The 27,008-nt window shown below is 42.5% G+C and overlaps 2 protein-coding genes across 3 annotated transcripts; one reads left to right on the top strand and one right to left on the bottom strand.

The window, feature by feature from the left end:
- The first annotated feature begins 694 nt into the window (after positions 1-694).
- On the top strand, positions 695-9,419 carry ggt5a (gamma-glutamyltransferase 5a). Its single transcript, XM_069683367.1, has 12 exons — positions 695-861; positions 1,527-1,654; positions 1,747-1,842; positions 3,941-4,127; positions 4,223-4,383; positions 4,614-4,760; positions 5,005-5,135; positions 6,022-6,206; positions 6,464-6,555; positions 8,595-8,701; positions 8,883-8,993; positions 9,076-9,419. Exons 1-12 carry the CDS (start codon positions 695-697, stop codon positions 9,220-9,222), a joined length of 1,659 nt encoding a protein of 552 aa, XP_069539468.1. The 3' UTR covers positions 9,223-9,419.
- Positions 9,420-11,196: 1,777 nt separating this feature from the next.
- lrrc75ba (leucine rich repeat containing 75Ba) lies at positions 11,197-26,111 on the bottom strand. 2 transcript variants are annotated; one of them, XM_069683191.1, is made up of 4 exons: positions 25,530-26,111; positions 22,537-22,665; positions 21,539-21,654; positions 11,197-13,482 (listed from the first exon to the last, which is right to left on the bottom strand). In XM_069683191.1, exons 1-4 carry the CDS (start codon positions 25,809-25,811, stop codon positions 12,891-12,893), a joined length of 1,119 nt encoding a protein of 372 aa, XP_069539292.1. In that variant the 5' UTR covers positions 25,812-26,111; the 3' UTR covers positions 11,197-12,890. The 2 variants fall into 2 exon arrangements, with proteins under 2 accessions (XP_069539292.1, XP_069539293.1); XM_069683192.1 differs by having other exon boundaries at positions 21,539-21,651.
- Positions 26,112-27,008: the final 897 nt, after the last annotated feature.

Here is a 27,008-nt window from a genome sequence, read left to right as displayed (position 1 = left end):
CCTGACTGGCCTGATCTTTTACATTTGTGCAGCATCAGTGAAAACGATCCACAGATTGTTAACGCTTTCCTTCTACAGAAAACTCACAAAGTGGAGACATTTAATTTATTAGCTTACAACAAGGTGAACTATCATAACCACTGTGCCTTTTCACGGACGTTTCAAGGGACCACCCTGCACACTTTTAACACTTTTAACCAGTCCATCCTCACCACTCTCATATTTACTTATTTATTTACCTATTTATTCACACAATGTGCAATTACATGCTTTTTGGACTGATATGCTACCACCATACTCCACCATTTTAATATATGTCAGACTCTTATCACCTCACTCTTCAGTGACCCTCTGCTGGTCTGACTTAATTATACACTTGCCATATTCTGTTATGTCTTCATATTACTACTACTATATTATAATTACATTCATCACCCCGCTGTGAGGATGCTATATAAGTCGCTCCTGTGCTTTGAGATGAAACCACTAGAGGCATGAATCAGTTGTGCCTCAACTTTCTCCCCACTGTCCTTCGCTCCAGGCGATGGGCGGAGCCATAGGCGGTGCACGCCCCCTCTGATTGGGTAACCGAATAGTCAGTGAAGTTGGAATAGTTTAGCAGAGATGACCTGTGTACCTGCAATGAAACTTTTATGATCACTGCAGAGGTATTTTTTTTTGGATAACATCAGGCATGGCGAGGTCAAAGGCGAGGGTGTACGCGTGCTGCGCGCTGATGCTGCTCTGCGTGGTTGCCATCATTGTGTGTATTGCTGTTCTGGTAAGGCGCAAGTGTCCAGGTGACACTTTTTCTAAAGCTGCGGTGGCCGCAGACTCCAGGAAATGTTCTGAGATTGGACGGTGAGTTTTTTTTTCTTTTGTTGCGGGATTAAGATCTTAATTTTTTTTTTTACCGGTTATTAAGGTGGAAATGTGGATCAGCAGATTTCATGTTAACACTCAATACACACTTCAGTATTTTATGTGCCAGCTTAACTCTCTCACACTCACAACACTCTTAACTTACTCTTATTTATGAGGGACACAGAACTTTGAAAAGTGACTAGGGAACAGATGAGGAACAAACCAGAAACTACCTGATAGTTCATCTCCTAATCAACTATTTATGACGTAAGCCTACCCAATCATGGAAAATGAGTGAGGAACTAATCGGGAATAGCTTTAATAACTTAGTAAATAAATGACTTAATAAGTAGGCCTACTCCCTTAATAATTTCTTTTGGAGGAATTTCAGTTAACGACACAAAACTTGTAACTATTAACTATTTTTTTCTAATTACTTAAACGCGAGTTAATACCTCTCTGCAACCCTATTCTCTTATTATTACGTCATCAGTTCAACCATCACTTACTTGTTTGGACCTGTAAAGCGGAGTCTATTGAGCATTTTCTAAATAGAATGATATTTTCATAACATCAGCCCATACAAAACAAACATTGCACTGCAGGAAGCAGCTCAACAGGGATAGCTCCACATACGTAGTGATCAGCGTTAAATCTTTCAGAGACATCCTTCAGAGAGGAGGCTCAGCGGTAGATGGCGCCATTGCTGCGTTGCTGTGCACTTCCGTCATGAACCCACAGAGCATGGGCATCGGAGGGGGGTCAATATTCACCGTGATGGACAGCTCTGGTAAATGTTGCATTCATTTAAAGACAATGCAGTAATAAAGATGGCACTGCTTTGGAGGCGATTGTAACTGTAACTGTCTTCTGTTTTCAAAGGTAAAGTGAAGGTAATCAACTCCAGAGAGACTGTACCCCAGAGGTTTAATCCTGACCTGCTGAAGTTTTGTCCCAAATCCTTCCAGATGATGACAGGTACTGGTGTTCCATATACATTGCTTTTAGAGAGCCTACTGTGTTATCATGCAGGAGGGAACAGCTGAACTCTTTCCCTTTGAGGATTTTCAGTATGCTTCACATCAAGTCCGCTTTATTTACACCATGACGTCACACAGTTGAAAGATTGATGTCAGGTCAAGGACTGAAGGTACTAATGTCCTTGTTACTTCTGTATCATGTCTGTGATTGTATACATTCGGGGGCCCGACAGGCCTGACGTAGAGGATCTGGCCCTGCACTGAGCTCTCAGCCAAGACCACACACACGCTCCTGGAACAGAAAGCCTAAACTAGCTATTAATCATATCAGTACATGAACTTGTAAGCCTATTTTTGCAGACAGGGAAGTACGATCTGTAACAGATAGCGAGAGCAATATTATACAGAGAAAAACTTTTGTTTAGTGTACGATAACAGTCAAATCAAAGAAATATGATGACCGAATCTAAAAACAAAATTGTTGACAAAGATGTTAGCATCCACCTGTACATTTCGGTTACTTATTTTAATGATGTAATTTGTTATATTTCTAATGACTTTACCTATGTACCTTCATCAGTGGTGGACAATGTACTCAGACCCTCAACTAAAGTGAATGCACCAATACATTAATGTAACAACCCTCAATATAAAGCAAGTTCATTATCTTAAGTAAGGTTATGAATACAGAGGACGGACATACTGGTCAGGACGGCCTGTTCTGTCTTGGACTGTCCTCTGGACTCCATAGAGGAGGTGGGTGAGAGGAGGATGTTAGCCAAGCATCCATCATGGACAGCTCCTCTCACCCCCTGCATGAGACTGTGGGGGCCTTAAGCAGCTCTTTCAGCTGCAGACTGAGACACCCACCCTGCAAGAAGGAGCGTGACTGCAGGTCCTTCATTCTAAATGCAGTCAGACTCTTTAACAGCTCATTACAGTGTAATAACAGTCCTCTCTCCAGCATTCACTATTTACGGCTACTGCACTATTGTATCAGGTCACATATCAATCATATATATACGACAACTATACATATTCTTCTTTTTATTATTGCTTTTATGACCATTACTATTGACACATATTAAACATTGCTATGCAAACCTAAATCTAGACAATTATTACAGTGCATATTTGTACATTTAGTACATGTTGATATGTGTAGGAATATTAGTAAGGATACATATTCGACTTATGTTTCTATATATATTCATATAACCCTGCAATCATGCTGTGCAGTAATTCTATATATATATATATGTATATATATATATTTAATCCTTCTATCTTTTGCCCTGTCTATAATTTGCCCTGTAGGCGATCAATAAAACGTATTTCTAAAAGAACCAAGTTTTATCAACAAAATTTAAACTGGTCAGTGTCACTGTTACAAATATATATTAGTATAAAACATTAATACAGTCAATACTGATGCATTTATGTTCAAAACCATTTTATTGTTGTGGGTAATTTAAGGGGAGCTGCTATAGTTTAAAAACTCTCTATGGATTATGATGGTTTAGACCAGTGGTTCCCAACATAGGGGTCAGGTCCCCTCCAAAGAGACAGTGAAGAGAATGCGATGGTTTGTGAGATTATTATTAAGGTGTTCTTCAATTTTTTCTCTAATCTTAACTGTTTTGGAAACATCAGACAATTTACCCTATTTAAACTGACAAGATTTCAGTTTCGTTCTCTTGAGCGCCCCCTAATGGCGTCATACGATAATTGCAGGAGTGCACTTCCCAATTTAACCAGACGTCTACGGGTGGCTCCCTTTGTCACAGTTGTAACTTTTTTTAAAAGTTGTATCTGTAGTCATCGATCTTTTCTTTGTTTGTTCAGCCATAGTAGATTACTGTTTACTCGCAACACTTGCAGAGACCGGAAAAGCAGCCGCTTAGCTCCGCCTACCCTCTCTGGCAGACCAACCACTGCTGGGTGATGGAAAACACGTCACTAACTGGGCGCCGCTTGTGATTTTTTCCACAAATGTCGCCACAGACACCCAATCCATAATAATACTATATAATGTACGTATATATATATATATACTATACTATACAACCTGCCTATGCATCCTTCCATTCCTTCAGGTACTAACTGGATCGGAGTCCCAGGGGAACTTCGGGGTTATGAAACGGCACACAAGCTTTACGGGAAGCTGCCGTGGTCAACCCTTTTCCAGCCGACCATCCAGCTGGCCAGAGAAGGGTTCCCTATTCCTGAAATACAAGGTCGATACATCTCTTACATTGATACGAACGAGACCCAATCACTACGGTAAATAAGACACCCACCACTCTAAAATATGATAAGAAAAGAAACCCTGAACTTTCATTTAAGCGCTATTATGTGTCTTTGTTTATGACCTGTAGGAAGCTGTTTTCGGATAAGAACGGGAAGCTGCTGCAGACCGGTGATATTGTGAAGTTTGAGAAACTGGCCGACACTTTGGAGGTGATTGCAAATCACGGCGTGGACGTTTTTTACCGTGGCAGCATAGCAGAGGATTTAATCCGAGACATACAGGAGGCAGGTATTGTCAGACGGGTTTCATCATGCTCTCTTTTCAAATACTTTCTCTCTCTGCCTGGCACTATGATCTAATTACAAAAGAACAAATCAATTGGGTCTGTGAAGCGCTGCAGCGATCACTCACAGACTGTGATCTGCCGGGTCGCATCAAAAGTCTCCATTATGTGGAGCTCAGAAGCGTTTCTTTCAGTTTTGCTCAGCAGAACCATTTGTTTCGATGTTTTGGCTCAGGAGGAACACTCACGATGCAGGACTTGGCGGCGTACAGAGTCACAGTGACTGATGCGTGGGCTGTTCGTTTGGGAGAGTACCAGATGTACATCCCCCCACCCCCCGCAGGAGGCATCATCCTCAGCCTCGTCCTCAACATCTTGAAAGGTTTCTGCTGCGCACACACTGCAGAGCACTCCGCACTTTCGAATCACATAAAGAAGCTTGTTAGCTATATTCATGTGTTGAACAGAGCCGTGCCAAATCAGCACTGTCATCGCTTGTTGCATTATGTTGTTGACTTTGAGTGTCTGTTTCATGCTAGGGAAGCATCTAGATCCTGCAGAAGTTTGGAAGTGAAATACACTGGAAATTGAACATGTGAAAACTAAACATCTATATGTATTTACAGGATATGGCTTCAATTCAGCCTCTCTGAAGGGTGAAAAAAAGACACTGGCCTATCATCGCTTCATTGAAGCTTTTAAGTTTACCAATGGATTGAAGAAACACATCCGAGATCCTCAGTTCAGCTCAGCAGAAGTAAGTTCTACAAAATGTCCCAGTGAAAAATGCACCGTTCACACATTATTGCGGCGGATACTAGTATTATTTAAAGGTGTAATAAGTAGGATTTTTCCTTGCATTTTGTCAACAACACATTCAAACTGGGCCCCTCCTCCTGGACTCTTCGTCACCAGAAGCTCACTCTCACTCTCTTGTGTGAGAACACGCCCACCCCGCTGAGCTAACACTGACAGCATCACGGTTACCTTTGAGATTCACAGAGAGTGATACGTATGAATGTTAAAAGAAAGCAGGATGAGATGTTTGGTTAAAAACCACCACAAAAAGCAAAGAAAGCAGTCGCTTAGCTATGCCTACCCCCTCTGGCTGACCAACCACTACTTGGTTATTGGTTAACACGTCACTAACTGGGCGCCGCTTGTGATTTTCTCTGCGAAAGTCGCCACAGACACCCAGTCTGTAATACTGCAAATGCAAAGGCTTTCATCAGTGGGCCATAGGCTCAATCACTATTGCATTCGACGATAGACAGTGACTTAACAGATATTTATTGAAATGAAAATCTTCGAGATTATCACTTTAATACCAAATTTCAAATTAATGCATTATGTAGCTGGAGGATTCTAGACTAATTAATATTTCTGCATGTTTATAATAACGCCCTGGTTTTTCTGAATGAGCATGGCTGCTATGTTTAGAGACTTTGAGAGGGAAATAAAACTGGAACTAAAAGGGTTAAAATGAGCTCCAAATCTTTTTTTGAAACTGAGTTATGGATTTATTTTTTGCTTGTTGTCTCTGCAAAGCCACCAGAAGCTTAAAATAAGATCATAACTTACATTTGATTCTTGTGTTTTTTTTCTATCTCTGTGTGTTTTTCAATGTTCTGTACTTTGCACAGATGGCCAAGAAATTCACAGAGGACAGCTTTGCCGACCACATCCGGAGCTTGATCAGTGACGACAAGAGCCATGACCCCCAGTATTACAACATCACCCCGCATCTGGACAGCATGGGCACCACGCATGTGTCTGTGCTGGCTGAGGATGGGTCCGCTGTCTCTGCCACCAGCACCATCAACCACATGTCAGTCCCTGCAAGTCCATGCCTCAACCATCAAATATGATTGTTGGTTTGAAGGCAGAGGATTAAGAAGATTTAGGAGATTATGCAGCGAGTGTTTTTGTCAAAGGAATTTGAAAAGAAATCTCTCTTTTCATAAGACCACAGTAATCACAGTACAAAGCTTTCTGTAGCAGCACAGTGTGTATAATAACTACTGTATGTTTTTATGTATTAAAGACTGAACCAGGTTAAATTCTTCTGATGCATTTCCCTCACAGATTTGGCGCAAAGATCTTCTCTCCCAGGACCGGAGTCATCCTCAACAACGAGCTGTACGACTTCTGTGGGAGAGTCGATAACATCTTTCCTGGTAATAAGATAAGAAGGACATGTTTTCCATTTTCATCTAACAATCGAGAAAACTGAGTGATACAGTTACAGATTAATAGAATGAGTCACTGTTCCTTATCGAACCAGAATCACCGATTGCTATTTATTCAAACATGGATTGAAGGTCAGGAAGGTGAAGGAAGAGATGATTGCATGCATTATATATTATATGTAATTTCTCTAGGGGTCCTGCAAAATTATACGCTTGAAATAGCCCTATTAAAGGTACTTTAATGGTATTAACGACTACAGGAGTGAAGAGACTAACTGGTCTTCATCTAAGACCTCAGACTGTATACTTTATAAATCCGATGGTGTTGTTTATGTGGATAACAAGAGATATTTTTGTGACATATTCCAGTTTACCTTCCCTTTTAAAGCCTACTGGTGACTCTGCTACGAGTGTTGATCTAGTTGATTCACCACTTTGGTCCAGATAAAAAGATCTCATGCACTTTAAGGTGCATTGTTGTGAACTGGGGTATAAATATAAAGGTTTCCATAATGATGAATCCTAACAACTTTAGTGATACCTGAACTATTCTTCTGGTGCAACAATGAGATGAACATCTTGTATTTTGAAATGTCTGCCCCTGAGGATGAATCTAAATCACCTTAGTTATTCCTAACGTTTTTGTCCAGCACTTTCATCGAGTCAGTATTTCAGTTTGTTCAGATCTTTGGCTTATGATAAAACTCCTGTAAAACTGAAAACATTCCCATCAGCCACAGCCAAGGCGTAGAATTGGTGACCTGCTGCAAAGTGCTGTTGAGCGAATGTTAAAGGTATAATGAGTAGGATTTTTCCTTGCATTTTGTCAACAACACATTCAAACTGGGCCCCACCTCCTGGGCTCTTCTTCACCAGAAGTTTACTCTCACTCTCTCGTGCGAGCACACGCCCACCCCGCCGAGCTAACACCAACAGCATCACGGTAACCTTTGTGCTAGCATGCTAACTGCCAGTTACCGTTACGCCAGCATGCTTACTGCTGGTTACCTTTGCGCTAGCATGCTTACCACCTGTTACCATTGCGCTTGCATGCGAACCGCTGGTTACCTTTGCGTTAGCATGTCAACCGGTGGTTAGCATGCTAGGTTAGCTTGTCCTACCCGAGTGGAGGCACCTACCTGTCCAACAGAAAGATGGCCAACTCTGCATCGCTCTTTTGCCATGTTTGCCGGTCTGAATGGGGCCCAGTTGCTAATTTGAACCACTGCCATACTCACCTATACGCTGTGATTGGCTCAGGGAACCACAACAGCGCCCCTCCTGAAAACGTCCCATGTAAAGCAAAACAACAGAAGAGATGGAAAGGGAAGGGTGTGCACACACTTACCAACACACATGTATAGAGGCCCATAAGTGAGGATTTATATGATATTATATTAACAAAAGTCTATATTTTATTTTTCAAGGAAAATCCTACTTATTATACCTTTAACATGGTAACAGGCTAAAAAAGTACACCTGTAACAGTTTAGCATGTTAGCTTTTGTCAGTTTGGGCATGTTAGCTCAGGGAAATAAAGTACCAAACTAAAGGTTCACAAAGCTGCTGATGTTACAACAAACCTAGAACCCTAGAAAAGGAGATCCTTTGTTTTAAGGAAGAGTTTCCTCCTCAGCTGTACAAAAACATTGAAAAGTCATGCAATCTGCATTAATCTGCTAAACTGTAGCGGCAGAATTTATATACAAGACGTTTTCTTAGTTAATTTATATCGGTTAATGTGGAACTTAACAACCCTTTTTCAAATGGGTCTGGCAAAATCATATGCCATAAAGAAGGAGGATTGTACATAAATGTAGTTTAACATTCACTGCTGTCTGCTGTCAGCTGGTGAACAAAGGTAAAGTACATGTCAGGGTTAAATGAATACCCTTCACCCTCTGATTTGCGCCTTTGATTCACACCATTCAAAGACACCCCACTGGTGCATTTATAATTATTTTCTCCTCGTTCTCCTCACATTGATGAATCTGTCCTGTCAATCAAGGCTTTTGTTGTGTTCACAGGGGAGCAGCCTCCCTCCTCCATGGCCCCCATTGTGCTGAAGTCTCGGTCGAAGATGCTGGTGATTGGATCGTCTGGTGGGTTTATGATCCCAACTGGGATGGCCTCGGTACGTATCAAGGGCAATCACGCTAAGTGCCATTAGGATAAATTGCTGCCACCTAATGCCCCTCACTGTTGTCATAGCAAGTGCACTCTTCTCAAGTGTCTTCAACAGGTCCATAATCCTTTCTGTAATCATCACTTCCCCATCAGGCAGATTGCAATGTATTGTTCTGTCTCTCCTCCAGGCGCTCATGAACCACCTCTGGTTTGGAAAGAGCCTTCAGGAGGCGATCGCTGCTCCCGTCGTTTATGTCGACCCTGAAAACGCAGCAAAGTTTGAAGCCAAATTTGATAAGGTAACACATTTAATACATCTATTAGCTTTAATAACACATCATATTTGTTGCATCTGAGCCTCCTCTCGTCTTTGCCCTTCAGGATGTGATCGAGGCTCTGAAAGCAATGGGACAAAAACAAGAAACTGCAAAGCATTTCTACAACGTGGTCAATGCTGTGGAGAAGGAGGATGGCTGTATCTGTGCCGTGTCCGACCTTAGGAAACAGGGTGAAGCGGCCGGGTACTGAGACTCAGTGACACTAGTTATGCAGGAGGGCCTGAAGGTTACAGAGACGTTCCTGCAAACACAAAACCACAAACATAGAAACAGAATGGGTTAAATGACTGAACGCACAGTAGCATGTAGCAGTTAAACACTTGGCCTTTAAACAGACACACTGTAACATCAACACAATGCTTTACTCTGAAAAACACTGTGACTGTATCTGACCTCCTGTGACTCTTTCAGCTTGTTTGTACACATTTTTTGCAATCCTACTTTTGTCATTATTTCCATCTGTCTTTTGTAAAACTAAAAAAGTCTACATCAGACAAGTGACTTGTTTCTACATTGTGTTCTGTTGATATCTGAGGCACAAAATACAAAGCAGGCTATTTTTAATTTTCTCATTTATTTATTTTCATCATCAGATATTCACATTTTTAGTACTGGAGTTATGATTCTACCAATTATACAGTGTAAGGAATATAGATGTTATGTAATAGTCAAATAAATGTTTACATTCTTCATGTAGTATAAGGAATACTTTTATAAAACATTTAAAAACACCCTAAAAGTTGCATTTCATCGTCCAAATTTACTGCAATAAATGTGTCAACTGTTCATACTGAAAGGGACAATTATGAAACCATTTTGGTTTTTAAAGTTTTACCAAAATACATTTAATAGAAACACATGGATATCCTTATATGTGTCTTCTTTAAATTAAATTTACAACTGAGCTCAACAATAGTCACAGTTCAGGTGTTCAGTAACAAAAAAAGGTACAAAGATAAGAAAACCGAATACATACATATACGACATTTTACACTTTAATATATCTGAAATCAGGTATGTCCTTGAAAAAACGTCCTAAAAAGAGAGCGAAGTCAAACTCCCTCTGTGTTGTTAGCCCGCAGCGGTACAGTACAGTAGAGGCTGCGGTCTACTGCAGCTCGAGCTGTAACATGCATTCTGCCTAGATGAGCCAACAGGCCTACCAACCAATTTCCATTGATTGCTCTGTTACAATTATGTTCAATTGCTGCTACACAGTAGAGCATACCACTTAGAGATGTCTTCGAAACGGCACAGAATGGGTCTGTTATGGCAACAAAAAGCTGCACGTTTTTTTTTGGATGCACCTCAGTGATCCACAGTCAGACGTTCAATCCCTCTAACCCGAGGTCATTCCTTTTGTAATCGGGTCTGTAAATCCATCTTTCGTTGCCATAATTAATTCCCGAAACAATCCGGCTGAATTCCTTTTGCCCTTTTTCATAATTTATTTTCATTTTCGTGCCGGAGCATGCAGCAGCTGGAGCAGGATAATCAGACCAAACAGTGGCTCACACAGGAGAGCACTTTCCTGAGAGAAAGTTTGGAAAGAAATATGCCGCACTTCATGTCCCTGCTTAAAGACAGGAAATGTCTTAAACACAAACAATACAGTAAAAAAGGAATTGTTTTTTGTTATTTAACTAAAAATCCTGAGAAATAAATCAATTCTGAAAGGAAAAGGTCAGATAATAAGCCCCTGGGGTTTTTTGGGGCGGGCCCTGCTGCCCTGTCACATGGTATTTGGACCTTGGGGGGTATGACAGTCACACTGTGCCCTGACCTTATAGCAGCCACCTGGTGCAAATGCCACATTACCATGTCTGGCAGCGGGAACAAACAGTTGCCAGGAGAGGATCATGGGTAGGGCCACATGTGATGACCACCCTGCCTTTCCAAAGCAAACGATGGCAGCTCAGGCCTTTTCCTGATAGCACAGAGCGGCTCAGAGGATCTGCTGGCTCGGAAACAAGAACAGCTCTCCAACAACCAATCCCAAACAGCACTGTACAAGCTGATTGTTTTATTGCCCTATTTGCAGACTAATCTGCGTAAATAAATCCTCTGTTTGTTTCTGTGGGCAGCTGCAGATTCTGTGCTTGTGACCCAGATGTTGCAAAGCACAATTTGTTTTCTTAGACCTTCAAAATAAAACAGACATCACTTCTCAGTTTGGTTCTTTTATTGGCAGTCAGTGTCTGGCATGAGACGTGTACACACAGGCTACAAGGAGGAGTCTGACGCTGAGACACAGAAACATAAACTACGAACCAAGTGGACAGCGCTCTTCGTCATTCAGGTTAAACATCCCACGTAAAAGTAGTCCACTCTGAGTATAAATCACATTTACTGAACTACTATCTGTTTTATTGTGTAATCCCATCAGCCTTTTTTGTTTACAGCTCAGCAGGAGGTCACTGTGCTCAGTTTCATAGTCATTAGCTTCATTATCATAATTACAGAGTCGGACTAAAGACGAAACACCAAAACAATAACACAAAATATTACAGCAATAATCAGACACTTAACTGGTACAAACACATAAAACACACAATTAAACATTTATTATATATCTGGTGGTGCACGTATGTTGCTTTCAATGAGCCTTCTAACAATCATGAGCCATTTGGTCATCTTTTACCTTAAAGAGGTATGCGTTCAGCTTCAGCTTTTGTGTGGTTATAAACAATGTACACAGAGGTTATGCAATACAGAAACTGAAATATTAAAGAAATAGTCCCTTTAAAGTGCTCTGCAGTGTGTCGGTCAGTCTAACTTCATCATTATGTGCTACTGAAGACGGACTTAAACCAATAGATAACAGTCATGGCTGTCCTCATAACAAACACAGGGTCACTGATGTACATTAATAAATGGAAAACACAATGTATTATAGAGACAAACGGCAGTATGGCGGGCAGTTTGGGCCCTGCTTAGATTTGATGACCCTTATTAACAGTTGGCTAATAAACCGAAACATTAAAAGTGAGAACTACAACAGCTCAATAATTACAAAGAGGTGAATATCAGCTTTTAGGCAAGTACAAAAAACAATCTATCCATTGTAGAGTCCTACCTGTTGTCTTCTAAGATTGCTTTGTTCACCAAAAGTGCACAAAAATAGCCAGTGGAAACACAACAGAGCCATGTTTTGTGTCCTCATTTACATCTACACAGGGGCAGCGTGGGTATTCACAAGTGGACATTTGGAAAGGGGGGGAAAACGCAAAAAGTCTTGACCTAGCAGTTTTGCCGGCGTCACGTGACGGGTCGTCGGCTGTATAGTCTGTTGAACTTGTGTCATAGCTTTTGTTGAGAGATTAACAGAGAACACACAATGTGGAGCTAGGCCCTGCCTGCCAGAGATAGTCTCAGTCCTGGTAGAGAACCCACAGGGACCCTCTGTTTCCAAACTAACTCGAGTTCCTCTTCAGCCACCGCCGGGATGCCGCTCCTCCATCCAACCAACTGATCTAAATCTCCTTGGGATTGGCTCTTCAGCTGCCACGATCAGAGAGAAAGAAAGATAGAGGGGAAGAGAGAGAGAGAGAGAGCACCGGTTCATTAACTCTTCCGGACCCCCTCCAATGAAACCGCACCTTGTTCCCAAGAGCACCATCCACCAACACGGTAAGTCCACCGTCATCGTCATTGTGTGGGTTAACTCAGAGATGGTTAGGAATAGCTTTGGTAGCCGTGTCGGGACGAGAAGTTCACAATGTGGGCATCGGTCTCCCACGTGCCTCGAAGGGTGACTGGGCTCGTGGTGTGAGGGCGAAAGGGCGAAGGAAGTATCGGAGTGCTGTGGTTTGACGTTTCAACCACAGTGTGAAGAGCCTCGGAGAGATAAGTGCTCCATCACCTCTCACAGTAGTGGAGGGTGAAGTCTTTGGAGAGCTGCTTCTCCCCTAAAGACCACGGCTCGACCTCAAATCTGTCATCCTCCTCGTCCTCTTCCTCCTCCTCCTCTTCCTCCTCGTAGTGGCTGGGCTCCTCGATAGAAGTCTCCAGGTGGTAGCAGTAGGGTTGACCCTCCGTGTACTCATAGATCGTCGGCAAGCTGCTCTTCAGGCTGCACCGCCGCCGTAATGCGACGAGAAGCGGCTGAGGCATGGTGAAGATGTCCACGTTGTTCCCCAGGTCGATCCAGGCCAGGCTGGAGAACATCTTGGGGTCTTTGAGCATCTCAGTGAGGTCTTTGAGGATACCCAGCGTGAGGCGGTTTCCGTTGAGAGCCAGGGTGCTGAGTTTGGGCAGCGAGGCGAGGAGAGGCAGGAGAATCCTCAGGTTCTCATCCTGGAGTTCGGTGAAGCTGATGTCCACGGCCACAACACTGTCTCTGTTGTTCTGGAGGTAGAAGGCGACTTGCCGGACATCCCGGGTGGAGAGGGGGATTCCGGATAGGTCGACAGAGTCACTAGAGAGCTTTTTCTGTAGGGTTGTCTTGAGACTGTTGGGAATAATGAAGAGAAAGAGAAAGGGATTACTTAGATGACTCTTACAGAAGGACATACACAACCAGTACATTTGTAGCTGGAGGATGAAATGATCTGTGAATGATTCTCCAATCTGGCACGGGAACAAGGCCCTGGTTTATGTTGTGTTTTCTGTGTTTTACACCAGTGTTGATGTTATTTTTACGTTACTGTTGGGTAACTGGATGGCAACAATCCCTGTGTTCACTGAATCAAACGCACCATTTGTACTGGGAGCAAGAGCACCCATTATAATCGTACTATATTGATCCATGCTGGGTGAATTTTCAACGCAGTGGTTTTTAGTATGCATAAAGCAGGGGGTGAATGAGCCGGCGTGGAGCGGAAGGCTGACACAGAGACTCCAGCATGGGGATTTACTCGTGTAAACAGAAGAGCCAAAACATCCGAACGAGCCAGCAGCCTGAGCTCACAGCTCTGACGGCTTTGAAAGGCCGGGAGCACAGAGCTCCTTATAGCACGGTCCCAGAACGTTTAAGTGCTTAAAAGATAATCTATGATGAGTTTTAGGAAAAGATTAAACTTAAATAAAAGAAGAGACTTGGCCACTATTTATATAGGACAGGAAGGGAAAGAGATTCATCCTTTAGGGATGCTCTGTGACCAAAAGAAGTCGTGTTTTTGTAGGTGAAATGTTCAGTTTTGTTTGCAACATTGCTACATGGGACACTTCTTATAACATTCACTAGTTCCTCACAAACCACTGCACTTACTTGACTGAAATAACCTCTCCCCTGTAAGAATGTTTGTAACAACTAATTACAGTACACATGCTTAAGTATTGCTTAACTACTGCATGACTCAGGGTTAGTTCTGACATGATGATGTATTAATTCATACTGTTTGATGTCTTGTTGCTCAACACTTACGAGTCACTGTGATTCATTTTTTAAAAATGTTATTGTAATTCTTGTTTTGGAAAGAAATGGAGTGTAACAAAGACGTCAAAGGACTTCAGGCACTTATAACATTTATCAAGCCATCACTGACTGATGGACAGACATGTTTGAGCCAACAGTGTAACATGTATCGGGAATCAGACAGTGAGTCACAGTGCGAGCCATGATTACTAAATATTTTTCATGCAGAAACATGTGGAAGTCAGCACCAGTTAGCCAGCATAATAACAGCTTCATATTTCTTTAATAACACAGAAGCTGTTCGGCATTCAGAGAGGCCTGACATTATATTTCCTTTGTTACTGTGCAAGCGCTCATGTGGTGGCATTTATATTAATGTATAAAATAACTTTGAATTAGCAATTATTAACCAAGCATCCATTAGCACTAACAGATCCCATTAACTCAATGAAGCATCATGATTTGTTAATGTGTGCATCAGACATTCATGATACATCATCATGACTTAGCACTTAGTTAAACATATGTTTTGTTCCCTTATTAATTGATTGTTTATCAGCGTGTAATTCAATAGCTCTCTAGTTGAACCTGGATAAGTTTTCATGTTTGTTACAGTATATTGAGATAAATGGGGGCGGCTGTGGCTCAGTGGTAGAGTCGATCGTCTTTCAATCAGAAGGTTGGTTGTTCGATCCCCTGCTCCCTGAGTCTACAGCTGTGTCTCAATCCAGGGGCTGCAGCCTTCGAAAGCTGTATTTGAAGGCTGACTGCGACACAGCAGCGCGTCGAATGCTGTCCCATTTCAAAGGTTCTTACAGATGCGGCCGACAAATACGTCCTCCGTTTCGTGGGCCGCGAAGGATCCATCGGGTGCGTCCTTCGCGGCCCATCGTATCCCGAGATGCATTGCGTGCCCAAACAATATGGCTGACTTTTCCACGGCCGAGGAATAAACGTTTAAATGTAAACATTTTTTGTTTCGACTCAGTCGAATAGCTAGCGTTACATATAATTGAAAAAACGAAAGGGCCCTTGAAACAAATTATCTTTTAAATAATAGGTTAACTTACTTAACCTCTTATTTTAGTTATGCTAGCTACTTAGCCCACTAGCTACCTGTTGCTAGGTGACAGGAGTGGTGTTGTGACGTAAGGGTAAGGGCGGGAACAGCTGGTGACGCAAACAGGAAATCCTCTGTAGACCAGATCGTCTCATTTCAGTTTGGCTTTAACTTTCTATGCAGGCTATGAATGGAGCATCCTACGTGGACCGCCTCCTTCGAAGGCTGCAGTCTGTGGATTGGGACACAGCTTACATGTCTAAGTGTCCTTGGGCAAGACACTGGACCCAAAGTGCAGAGCCATTGGTGTGTGAATGTAAAGACAGTTGGGCAGTTGGGCACTTTACGTAGCAGCCTCTGCCATCAGTGTGTGAATGTGTGAATGTGACATGTAGTGTAAAAGCAGCTTTGAGTGGTTGCAAGGCTAGAAAAGCGCTATATAGTGCATTTATAAATATAAAGTAAATAACATTAAAAGAAGCTCTATTTGAAATGTGGTTGGTAAGTATTCTGTCGTAGTGCATGGCCTTTGAAAACCATAAAGCCCCTCAGGGTTTTGTGTAACACAAGCAGGATTCGAGGATGAATCTGAACACAAGTGAGCATTAGGTGTTTCCTTAAATCACAACAGAACATATTTGTGCATTATTAACACACTTTGCTCTTTTGTTTCCAGTCAGTCTTTATTTATCGGTGTCCGTACCCCCCTGAGGTTGCGGTGTGTTGAACTTGAGCTGTTGCTTGACTGGCCTGTAGCGCTGATTCGGTGTCAGAGTGAATTATAGCATCCTCTGGCTCTCGGTGACTTACTGTGACATCCACTGCAGAACCTGTCACTGCTGATGCTTTAAAGTGTTTTTTGGTCGTGTTGGAAATGGACAACCCCTGAGCCGCACTTACGGCTTTATTTCAGAGGCAGGTGAGGCTGACGAGCCGAAATGTTGTGCACTGAATCGTTTGTATTAATTATAAAACAAAAAAAACATAAGAAGAGTTTAAAACCTACTCTTAAAACCAGTCTAAAAATGGAGTTTAATCAGTAGTTGTGCAAAAAGTATTTGACACAAAGACAGTTCTAAGTCTCCTCTCTACTGTCTGGCCCCTCACAGTCTTTCATATGACAGAAGCCCATCTTCTCCACAGGCACATAAGTCCTAATGGCCGCTGTCTTGCAGAGGCTCTCTTGCAGATGTGAATAGGTTCTGATCACACAAGGACTTCTTTGTCTGTCCTTTCAGACAGTCTCATCCTTTTGAGCTCAGGCAGCGAGAGAAATGGATGTCTGAGGCGTCCTCTCTGAGAGCCTCTTTCATCCTTCCTCCAGATTAGGCTGATACCAGAAAACAAGGGTGTCACTGATAACTGCAAGCGGATGTTTTTTTTGTTCTTTACATCCATAAAAAGGGTTCAGCATGAAAACGCTAGTTCATAGGTCAGCAAAAAAGAGATAACTAGTAAGAAATCATTTGGATTGGTTGTATTCTTAACTATGAGTCAAAATATATTGCTCACTAGACGTCTTGAGCAGCAGGAAGAGAGAAAATAATCCCCCCGTGCACCACACTAATTGTTGAATTAAAGCCAGTAACAACATGAATGGCAACATTATTTTAGTAATAGTGGATGCTCTGCATGCACAATCAAACAATCTAATTAATAAGCACTACATAATTAAACAATCAGTTGTATTTTAGTTGCATAATTAAGCCGTGAATTAGGTATTCCTTCACTTAAACACAGAGGAACTAGAGTGCTTGTCTTGGCTTCATGCGAGGCTCATCAGTCTCTGTATGTCAGTGGATAAAAGGAAGCATTTGAATTCAGCCTGCGTAGCTGAAATCACTCAGAAGATATATTAACATAAATATTCATGTAGTTGATGATAATTGAGGCAAAATGCTAATAAAAATAAGAAAAAGAATGCTTTTAGAGAAAATGTTAACAAGTGGGCGGATTATAACAGCTGTCATAAAAATCCCATCTTATTTGAACATTAACTATTTCCCAGCAGTCCTTTTGCTCATTGCTCTCCCCTGGGCTGTTATTGCGTTGCTCCCACAGTTTGGTTTTTTGCAGAGTCATTGACGCTGAAGCATCGCTCTATTATTCATTTCAGCCCTCTCATGGCTGAAGCCAAACTGCACAGGAGAGACACGAGATGGGACATCTAATCACATCTGCTCCCTGACATTTCACTCACATTTTCAATCTATATTCTGCTGTGTTATTACATCTGTGAGAGGGGGATAGGAATCACGCACACACGCTCACACCACTGCATTGTCCTTCATGGCGCAGGATGCCACAGTTTACAGCTCTTATAAAGAAACAAATATCACCTCCACGTCTTTCTGTTTCGTGGCTCTAAAGCGTGACCGAAGGAGATGGTGTGACGATTTTGTACTTTCTGTGACAACTTTATCTTGTCCTTCTTTGTCCTGGCGTGGGACTGAACTGAAGCAATCACTAAAATGACTAATGGCCCCCTGAGGAAGCTTTAATGCGATTTCATGCTACAGTGCACAATATCATGTTAAGCAGTGAATTTAAGAGCAGCTGAAAAACCGCTACATTTTACCCTGCGGTCGATGAGGATAAGTTATTTGGAAACTAAAAAGGTCGTGGTGACTAAATGTTAGTTTGGTTATTTTGGCTCTGAGCGTTCAGGCGACACAGGTACAAGGTAATTACGAGGTCAAACAAGGCCAACGAAACAGGAGGATGAAGGTGTGAAAGAGAAGAAAGGTCACAAAGGTGTTGAAATGAAATGATCTCTAAAGGTATCCTCAGCTGCATTTCTGGGTCACCTCTCCTGCTCATTGTGAAGCTCTTTCATTAAATGTGAAAAACACAACATTTCTAGCAAAACACAAATAAACTAGTCGGATAGATTAACTGGCTTAGTGAGATTCAGATGTTAATTCTTATTGGCATTTCATTCAGATATGCCTGCACAGTATTTAGAGCGACTGGTGTTCTGTGTTAATGCTGGATAATGAACGGATGTACGATCCAGTGGCATTAAAAGGGACTGAACTGTTTTTGTTTTGAGTACAGAGGAACCTCACAGAGGTGAGATTGTTGCAGATTGTTGCACAGATGAAGGCAGTCCGCCTGCAGCTAAAGAGAGCTGCAAGTTAGCGGGAGGAAAATCCACCCTAAAATGACATGATGTGTTTTTCTTGTTAATGTGGAAAAAAAGAAAGGATACACTGAACTCTTTTACTGCATAGAGTTAGATTAGATGATTACAGCTTCGTTATGTCATGTGCATTAAAGCTCCTGTGAGGATTTTTTTTGCTGGTTATGAAACAGACTGAAATTAATTCTGATGACTCTGCATGACCTACAAAAGCAAATCAGACCATCAGTGACAAGATTGATTATTTCTATATAGTTATTTTTAATTGAAACTGAAACTGAATCTGCTGGAGGGGGGTAGATGTCAGACGAAGTGATTAACTGCACGCTGCCTTTGTTTACATTTTCCAGGGCTAAACTTTAAAGTGAATTATACATATGACTGTTAAAGAAAGCAGGATGAGATTTTTTTGTTAAAAACCACCACATACGCATGGACAGGACAAAATCAGCAAAGGGATAAGAGGTACGGCTCTGTCCACAGGGGGCGCCAAAATCAACACAAACCGAAAGTTCCTCACAGGAGCTTTAAGTAGAAATTACATCCAGGAGGAGGTTAGCATAGCTTAGCAGGCACGTGCACAGATAGGACCCTACCCTTGTGCCCCCAGAGTCGAAAAGTGCCCTTAATTAAAAAAAAAAAAAGCAAAAAACATTTTTTTTCATTCTGTCAAATATAAAGACAGAAATGCAAAGAAGTATCCACGAAAAATATTCCTTATCAATTTAGAAAGTACTCCTCATTTCAGACACAGATGATTTTGTCTCAATCAATCAATTAACTTTTCATCATGTCTTGACTTGTCACAAAAATCACTCCAGCCCCATCCCAGTTTGGTTACAGTGAATGATATTACTCAGGTAGGCACTGTTTTAATTATGAAATCAACCAAAATAACACTTACTTTTTACGTCATCCATAAAAATAAAAAAAATTAAGTACCATAAAATTAGCAATTTTAATAAATTTTTTGTCATCTAAGTGAGCCTATATATCGTATATACCGTTGCAACCAATATGCCAGTGTAAAATACAGAAAGAGGTATTTTAAGCAGACGATGGCGCTATGAGCTAGCTAAAGTGTTAAACTGTTGGTCCAAGCCGCTAAAACATCTCCTATTTACAATATGCTGCAGTGCTGTTTTGTGTGTTCCTCGCTGTTTTGCCTCTGTAGTCTGTACTCGCTAGCAATCAAGCTAGTCTAATTTCTATTAAGACAACATCATGCGTCATTTTCCGTCATGCAGGGCAACTTACAAATATGCAATTTCTGACTGACTGAATAAACAGTCTCATGTTGGTGAGGCAAGTGCCCTTTTATGTGCTTGAGCCCCTGCCCCCAGAAATGTCCGAGCACGTTAGCTTAGCATAAAGACTGGATACAGAGGGAAGCAGCTGGCCTGGCTCCGTCCAAAAGTTGAGCTCTAACAGCGCTCATATTTCTTGTGTGTTTCATCCACACAAAACAAAGCTGTTGAAGATGTTATTTAAAGACCTAAGAAACAGTGAAGCTTATGTACTTTGTTGTTTATGGATTAAAATGAGACATAACGTGTGTCAGTGAGATTTAGAGCTGCTGCTGGGAAGATTGTGTTACATTCGGACAATGTTTTCAGTATTTATGCTAAGCTTAACCAAGCTAAGCTAAACATCCGCTGGCTGTAGCTTCAAATTTATAGTACAGGCTTGAGAAAGGTACTGATCTAACTTTCGACTATAAAATAATTAAGTGCATTTCCCAAAATGTCAAACTGTTTTTTAAACGGAGGCTCTGAACTTTGCCGGCCCTGCAGGAACACAGATCTGCTCTCTTTAATGAATATAAATAGAAAACTAACTGTGCATCTGGGGAATATTTCTGTCAGACTTCACACAAACTGCTTTTATAAAAGTGCAAGATTTTCCTCTTCACAATGAGGGGCAGACCGGCGCTGTCTCATCCCTCTATCTTTGACAGCTATTTGTTCAAGAACACAACGGCAGGCGCAGCCCTCAGAGCTCACAGCAGCCCGTGTATTAATATTCTGTTTTAGGGTGGATTGTAGTTTGAATGATTCATCTTGCTCCTGCTGTCTCAGCCAGTGTCAGACCGTCTCTCTCTGCAGGTTTTTGAAGCCAACAACATGACTAAGTAAAAAAAGAGACCCTTCAGCTCGGAATTGAGCAATCGTATGTATCTGCACATTTTCAGAGATGCTGTCAGAGTCACTTAAATCTTGTGTCTTTCCTCGTCTGGGCTGAATTTAACGTCCAAGAGCACAAGAAAGCTGTGCTTGTGCAGCTCGATGCTGAAGTGTCTGATTCTGCCAGAGCACTGTGAATATGTCTGTCCTCTGATTCTGCGTGCTGAAACCTCCGACAGATTTATAATGAACATGTCTCATCTCATTCTCACCGTGTTCTCATTGTCTGTTATCCTGAGATTATTTCCACCCTCAGAAAATGAGAGCATTATTCGCAGCATCAGACCGGCGGTAGAATAAGCAATTACACCAGGAAGAATTATGATAGCCTGCTTCTGTTCATGAATAGGATTACCAAGCACACCTAGGCACACATAAAGCCTATTTGTACACAAGCTAACACTCTATTCATCACTTGCACATCAAAGGCAATTCACTCTTTCATCAAGAGAAGTATAATTACATTTGAACACAACCCTCCCAGTTTTACTGCAGCAAACAGGCGCACAAATTTGCTCCTGTGAAAGAGAGGCCAATGGCACGACACGTCCTCTGCATGGACCTGGGTACTTAAGCAGAGAGATGATTGACAGCTGTGGTAACCATGGTGCTCCCATCAGGTCAGCCTGTGGCCAGCTCTGTCCTACTTCAATGTCAGCTACAAAGATGGAAACCTCTCCAGCTCGACGTGGAGCCGCGCCATGTTTTCTGTTGTGCCGATCTGCAGATTTATTACAGACTGGATATCTGGACAGGAGGGCTTACCAGGCCTGGGATTTCCGTCTGGACATGCTCTGCCTCAGCCACTTGGAGTGTGGGGTCAGGTGGTAGATGAGCTGTCTGCAAATCTTATCGGAGGACTTTATGGTGTCTGCATCCTGCTGAACAGAGCAGAGAGAAGGTTCATCAAGACACACAGAACAAAGACACAAACAAGCAGCTTTCAATCTGAGATTTTCTGCTTGTGTGTGCACGAGAAAACATCTTTACAATTTATCATTTCACACCTGCTGGGCTCTCAATCCTGCAAAGTTTTCTTTATTCTAAAACTTAACAACCTGCAACTGAAAGAAATGGTTTGTTATTATTCGTGACGCCTAAAGCTACTCCTGAACAAAACACAATTTAGCCGCTTTGCTGGAGCAAGAAAATCTAATCACATGCAGTGTGCACCGGTGGGGAAAACACAGGAAGTACACAGGAGAGGGGAGATTCAGCACAGCCACTGGTGCACACTGCTAATTTCAGTTCATTAGGCATGTTGTGGCTGCTGGTGGCCATGGCCTACATCAAAATTATTCAATATTCACAGATGGAGGTTTGAACACAAGCAGTAAATAATCACTGTCTGTGCACAAAGCGGCCTCGTTTCTATTTAATGAGCTGATTTTTAAGCTTCCTTGAGACTTACGTTTGCAATTATAAAACTCTTTACATGTGACTTCAGTTTTAAGGAACAGGATCTTGCTGTGTTTCATAGATTTTTTACAAACTAAATTGAAGAGAAGACTCATTCTGATCAGTGGCTCATAAGTAGCATGAGTCTGCAAAGATTCTTTCAATCATCCGTCTGCAGAAATCAAAGTCGATGACTTCGTCAGATTGGATTTTCATTGATCTCAAGAATGCATGACTTAAAGAAAGGAAAGCATCCGAGGCAGTACTTTTAATAGAATGCTTCATTTTGTCTAATTCCAGCATTAAGCCTGATCTGTTTTTGATACCCTGTGAGTGCTACAGGAAGCAAAGAGATGTAAGCTGACCTTCTTGGGACACTGCATCTCTCTAGCCAGGCTGAGCAGCAGCTCGTGGGAGATGGGGTCCACCAGGTTGAGGAAGGCTGCGTTTTTGTACAAGATGTCGTTGAGCGAGGTGCCTTCCAAACCAAGATCCTATAAAGACAGAAAAGATGAGCTGCATTACGGTCACAGGGAGGTGACAGAGCAAAAACGTCCTGCAATAGTTTCTATAAAAGATGCAACACTGTAAGGTTGGATGTGGGAAGACAAAGTGCAGCAGTGATGGGAGAGGGCACCTCTGGTTCAAAGGCAACGTGACTGGAGATGGAGAGATAAAAGACGTGTTTAGTTTGAAATATTCATTAAAGGAGACGGGAGCTGTTTCATCTACAGTAGGAAAGTGAAGTCTGGGGGGAGTCACAGTGAGGGCTGTGGTTTGGCATCTATAATAACACCTCTATGGCACCGAGCCACACTGCTTATCCCAACACGCCACGCTGAATGCAGTTAGCACAAACAGGACGAGTCCTGATTCAGATCTGACCTGATGTGAAACCTTGGTTGTACTTATCGGTTATTTTTAAGGTATTTCATTTCCTCCATTTTAAGGCTGCTGTCCTTGATCTTCCAGGATGAACTAAAAAATGCGATAAATCCTCTCACTGCTTGTTATTTCTTCTGCACGACTCCATTTTCCTTGATTTATAATCCCTTTCATCTCGTAAAAATACAGCTGCACCACTCTTAAATGTGAGGTTTTACATAAATGTGATTTAAAAATTTGAGCAGCACATAAATACATCTGCGGAGAGGTCAGAACTGACAGCTGTCGCGGCGGCTTACTCATGAATATGACAAATCCAAAAGGATCTGCAGCGAAAACAAATCAAAGCAAATAAAAAACGGAGATTTCAGATGACCTTTGGAGCGTGGGGAGACAGGCAGCAGCCAGCAGGGCCGCCGTGTGAGCTGAAGTGTATGTTCTGTCTGCATCAACACGTCCGTACTGAAGGTCCTAATGAGGCAAACTACGATGATGAGCACTTGTGCAGCCTGTGAAACTTTAATGAGAGAAGCCTTAGAGACTCGTACATACAGTATGCATGCACACACCGGTATGCACATACATGCACACTTTCTTTTCCTCTCCAACACAATCAGCGTTGATTGTAATAGACAGGTTGAGTGGGAGGATGGCAGCTCCGCATCAGCGGCTCCCTTTTTAACAAGGGCAGCAGTAAACACAGTCTGAACCCGGAGCACGGTGGAGAAGCTGCTTCTGCCCTTCTGAAAACAAGGTATAAAAATATCTCCCTTCTCAGTTTAGACACCATCAACTGTCACGTGAAATCGCAGCAGGAAGCCTCGAATCGTTCTCATATCTGCAGCAGAGGCTCAGATCTTTGTCATATGTGGAGCAGAGCTCACTGTTACACACCAATTAACTCTGCCAGCGGCTCCTTTTGAATTCAGAGAACAGGATCTCTCCGACATCTGCGAGCAAAGATAAAGAAAGGCTTATTTAATAAAAGTGGAGCTCATTTAGAGGAAGCGAGACCGTGTCCCCTGTGATGTGGCTGTCATGGAGCCGAGCCTGGCCAGTTTATCTCCTCGCCATGATTAAGGATGTTCCGCTCTCTCCTGTGTCGAGGCTTCAGAGTAATTAACGCGGAATCGGCCGACAGCTAAAAGACAGAGGAGGGCCTGAGGGCGAGCAAACAAATGAGATCAGCGAGGATGCTGTCACATCTCTGATACACCTACATATTCTCGTACACGTGTTTCAACGCTGCAGGTGGCTGAAGGCTTTGAATATAAACCTCAGATTAAGATGCAATAGTGGAGCTGTGTAACAAGTAGGTCACGACTACAGCGCCTATTTGTAGCTCCTGCCGTGGTCAAGTGAAGTATGCATCAAATACACAGCAACAAAAACAATACATACTGGGTGTTTGACTGGATGAATGTGCATTTTTTTATATGATTAAACAGCTAAGGATTCTGTTCATTACTGGTCAATCTGCAGATTATTTTCACTATTAATCAATAATTGTGTGGTCTATAAAATGTCAAAGAGGTGTGCAAAATGTCTTTAAAAATGTCTGTTCTTTCTTAACCAAAAGACTCTTCATTTACTCTGACTTAAAAGGAAAAAGAAAAACAGCTAATCCTCACATTTAAGAGCTGGAACCTTCATTTCTGAGTAATGTATTACCCAAATAGTTGCTGATAAATTCTTTCCATCTACAAATTGATTGATTATTGCAGCTCTGCTTTCAGAGCAACGACAGCAGTCTGGCTTTTTATGTCTGTGACCTTCTTTCTGTGAGTTAATAAAACCTTTCAGAGAAGAATAATATTTTGTATCATGCAACACAGGACTCCAGGGCTTACATTGTTGCTGCTGGAGCTCAGGCCATTACAGAGAGAGAGAGCGAGATAGAGAGAGAGAGAGAGAGTAGGGGAGAGAGACATTTGTTGTGGAGAGGGATGGAGGGGGCCGGTCGCTCTAATGGCACTGTGAGAACAGCCTGAGGAGAGGTGAGACTAGAGGAGGAAACAAGGACAGGAGGATAGTGGAGCGTCCCCCGTCCAGAGACAATGACATTTTTAGATAATGCAATGACACACTGACCATTTCCTCATTTTAAGCACAGGCTGTGTTTTCAAATTAGATGTCAACACGGAGCACGTTCAGCCACAGTGAGAGTGAGTCACAGGCTGCCTCTGAAACAATGTGTCACAGGTACAATCAGTCTGCTGCTGGCCTACTTTTCATCTAACTTCCTGAGGATGTGTTATTAGGATTGAGAGTCAGGGGTGAGGAAGGCTGGGGTCAGAGGTCAGGAGCTGGATTAAGGCACACCTGTGAATGCACACACACACGCATACAGACATGCACAGCTCCTGCCTGCTCTCCATCTGTTGCTCTGGGATGTTTTGTGGCTAGCTTAAAGCTGCAGTGCACATTCTGGCTGTAAACAGGTCTGACTCCGCCGTGTGCAGTGTTTCCTTACCTTCCTCAGTAATTTGAGCACGTCGGTCGCCTGCTCGATCCTGCGGTCACGGAGCAGCTTCTGTATCTCTTTGATCCATGTCACTCTCCTCATGTACGGGCTGTGGTTGGTCCTACGCAGCATCCCAGGCAGTTTGTCTGATTTGAGCATCAGTGCAAACAGAAAGTCCCCGCCGCCACGGCTGCCCCTGTCGTTCTCTCCACCGTTATCCAGAAGCTTGCGACGCTTTTTGGCGAAATTCTCATTGTCCAGGCTGCCCTGTCTGCTCAGTCTGGAACCCATGGTGGTATTTTGTGTCGACAGATGCAGGCTCAGACAATATTACCAAAAGGACAAACCCATGATCAGCCCCGGTTTTTCCTGTCAGCAGATGCTCCTCTTCAGTGGATGGTTAAAAACAGCGCCGTGCTGTCTGGCGCGCGGAAGCACACAAAAAAATCCACAAGAATATCTCTCGACAGACTAATTTATCACCACTCTCTCATGCATAAGTCACACACGTTGCTGTTTTGAATTCGTCCTCTCCTCGGGATACGTGCGCCTGGCTCGGATGGGATAGATGAAGAGGATGCTCGGGCTGCTTCATCCTCCGGCCGTGTCTGCTTTACGCTGCTGTTTAGGTTTGTGCAACGTGGAGCGTCCGACCAATCCCTGCATCTGCTGCCTGCTGCACGACTCTCCTCCAACCCCTGAAACCCCCTCCTCTGTGCAGCTACAGGCTACAATAACAACATAAAGGATGGCGGTGTTGTTTTATACGATATCAAACCATGCTACCAATGCACAATCTGACGACATTCGGATTCAAAAACACTTAAATATCGGTTTGCTTTTCAGTCTGAAGGTTTTTTTCTGTTTTGAGAAGAACTGAAAGTTTGTCTTTATTTTCATAATTTGTCCGAATGTCTTCTCTTTTTGTTATTGGCCATGTAGCTACAAATTGGCTGTCTTGTTTCCAGTGAGCCACTGCACAAGCTGTCAAATCCTGTTTGTCACAACTCCAATAAATCATTGTCATCCTTTGGACCACGTCCATGTCAGCATTTGTGTGTCACATGAAACAGCATCTTGGTCCAGGAAGCCCTAATGGTCATTGATGTGGAACCCAGGGGTGCAGGCAGCTTGATAAATGACAGCTTTCTGTTAAGATGTTTCAAGTCACAAAGTCACCACACTTGCATTTCAGATAATTAAACATGACTGTGAGCATAAGCAAAGCAGTTATTTGTGGGTGCTATCTCTGTCTCTTTAAGGACTTTGATCCTGATCTGACCTCATTTTCTGCTATGATTCATTTTAGTGTTGCAGGATGGTTGAAGCGCTCTCATAAATATTCTCCCTGGCTGTATTTGTCCTCTCTGGACCTGCCCACTGCATAATTTCTTAAAGCATGTAATTATGATTGTCAGGACCTTTTTGTATCTCTATCTGTTAGCCTTGGGGACGGACTGGGCCCTCAATCTTTTTGACCCACACCTG

This window comes from Semicossyphus pulcher, unplaced genomic scaffold, assembly GCF_022749685.1.
Source record: "Semicossyphus pulcher isolate SPU_LCO1_2020_fin unplaced genomic scaffold, fSemPul1.0.p SCAF_6, whole genome shotgun sequence".
Taxonomy (NCBI): domain Eukaryota; kingdom Metazoa; phylum Chordata; class Actinopteri; order Labriformes; family Labridae; genus Semicossyphus; species Semicossyphus pulcher.
Note: the sequence above shows the minus strand (reverse complement) of the source record. Positions and strands in the feature narration are given on the sequence as shown.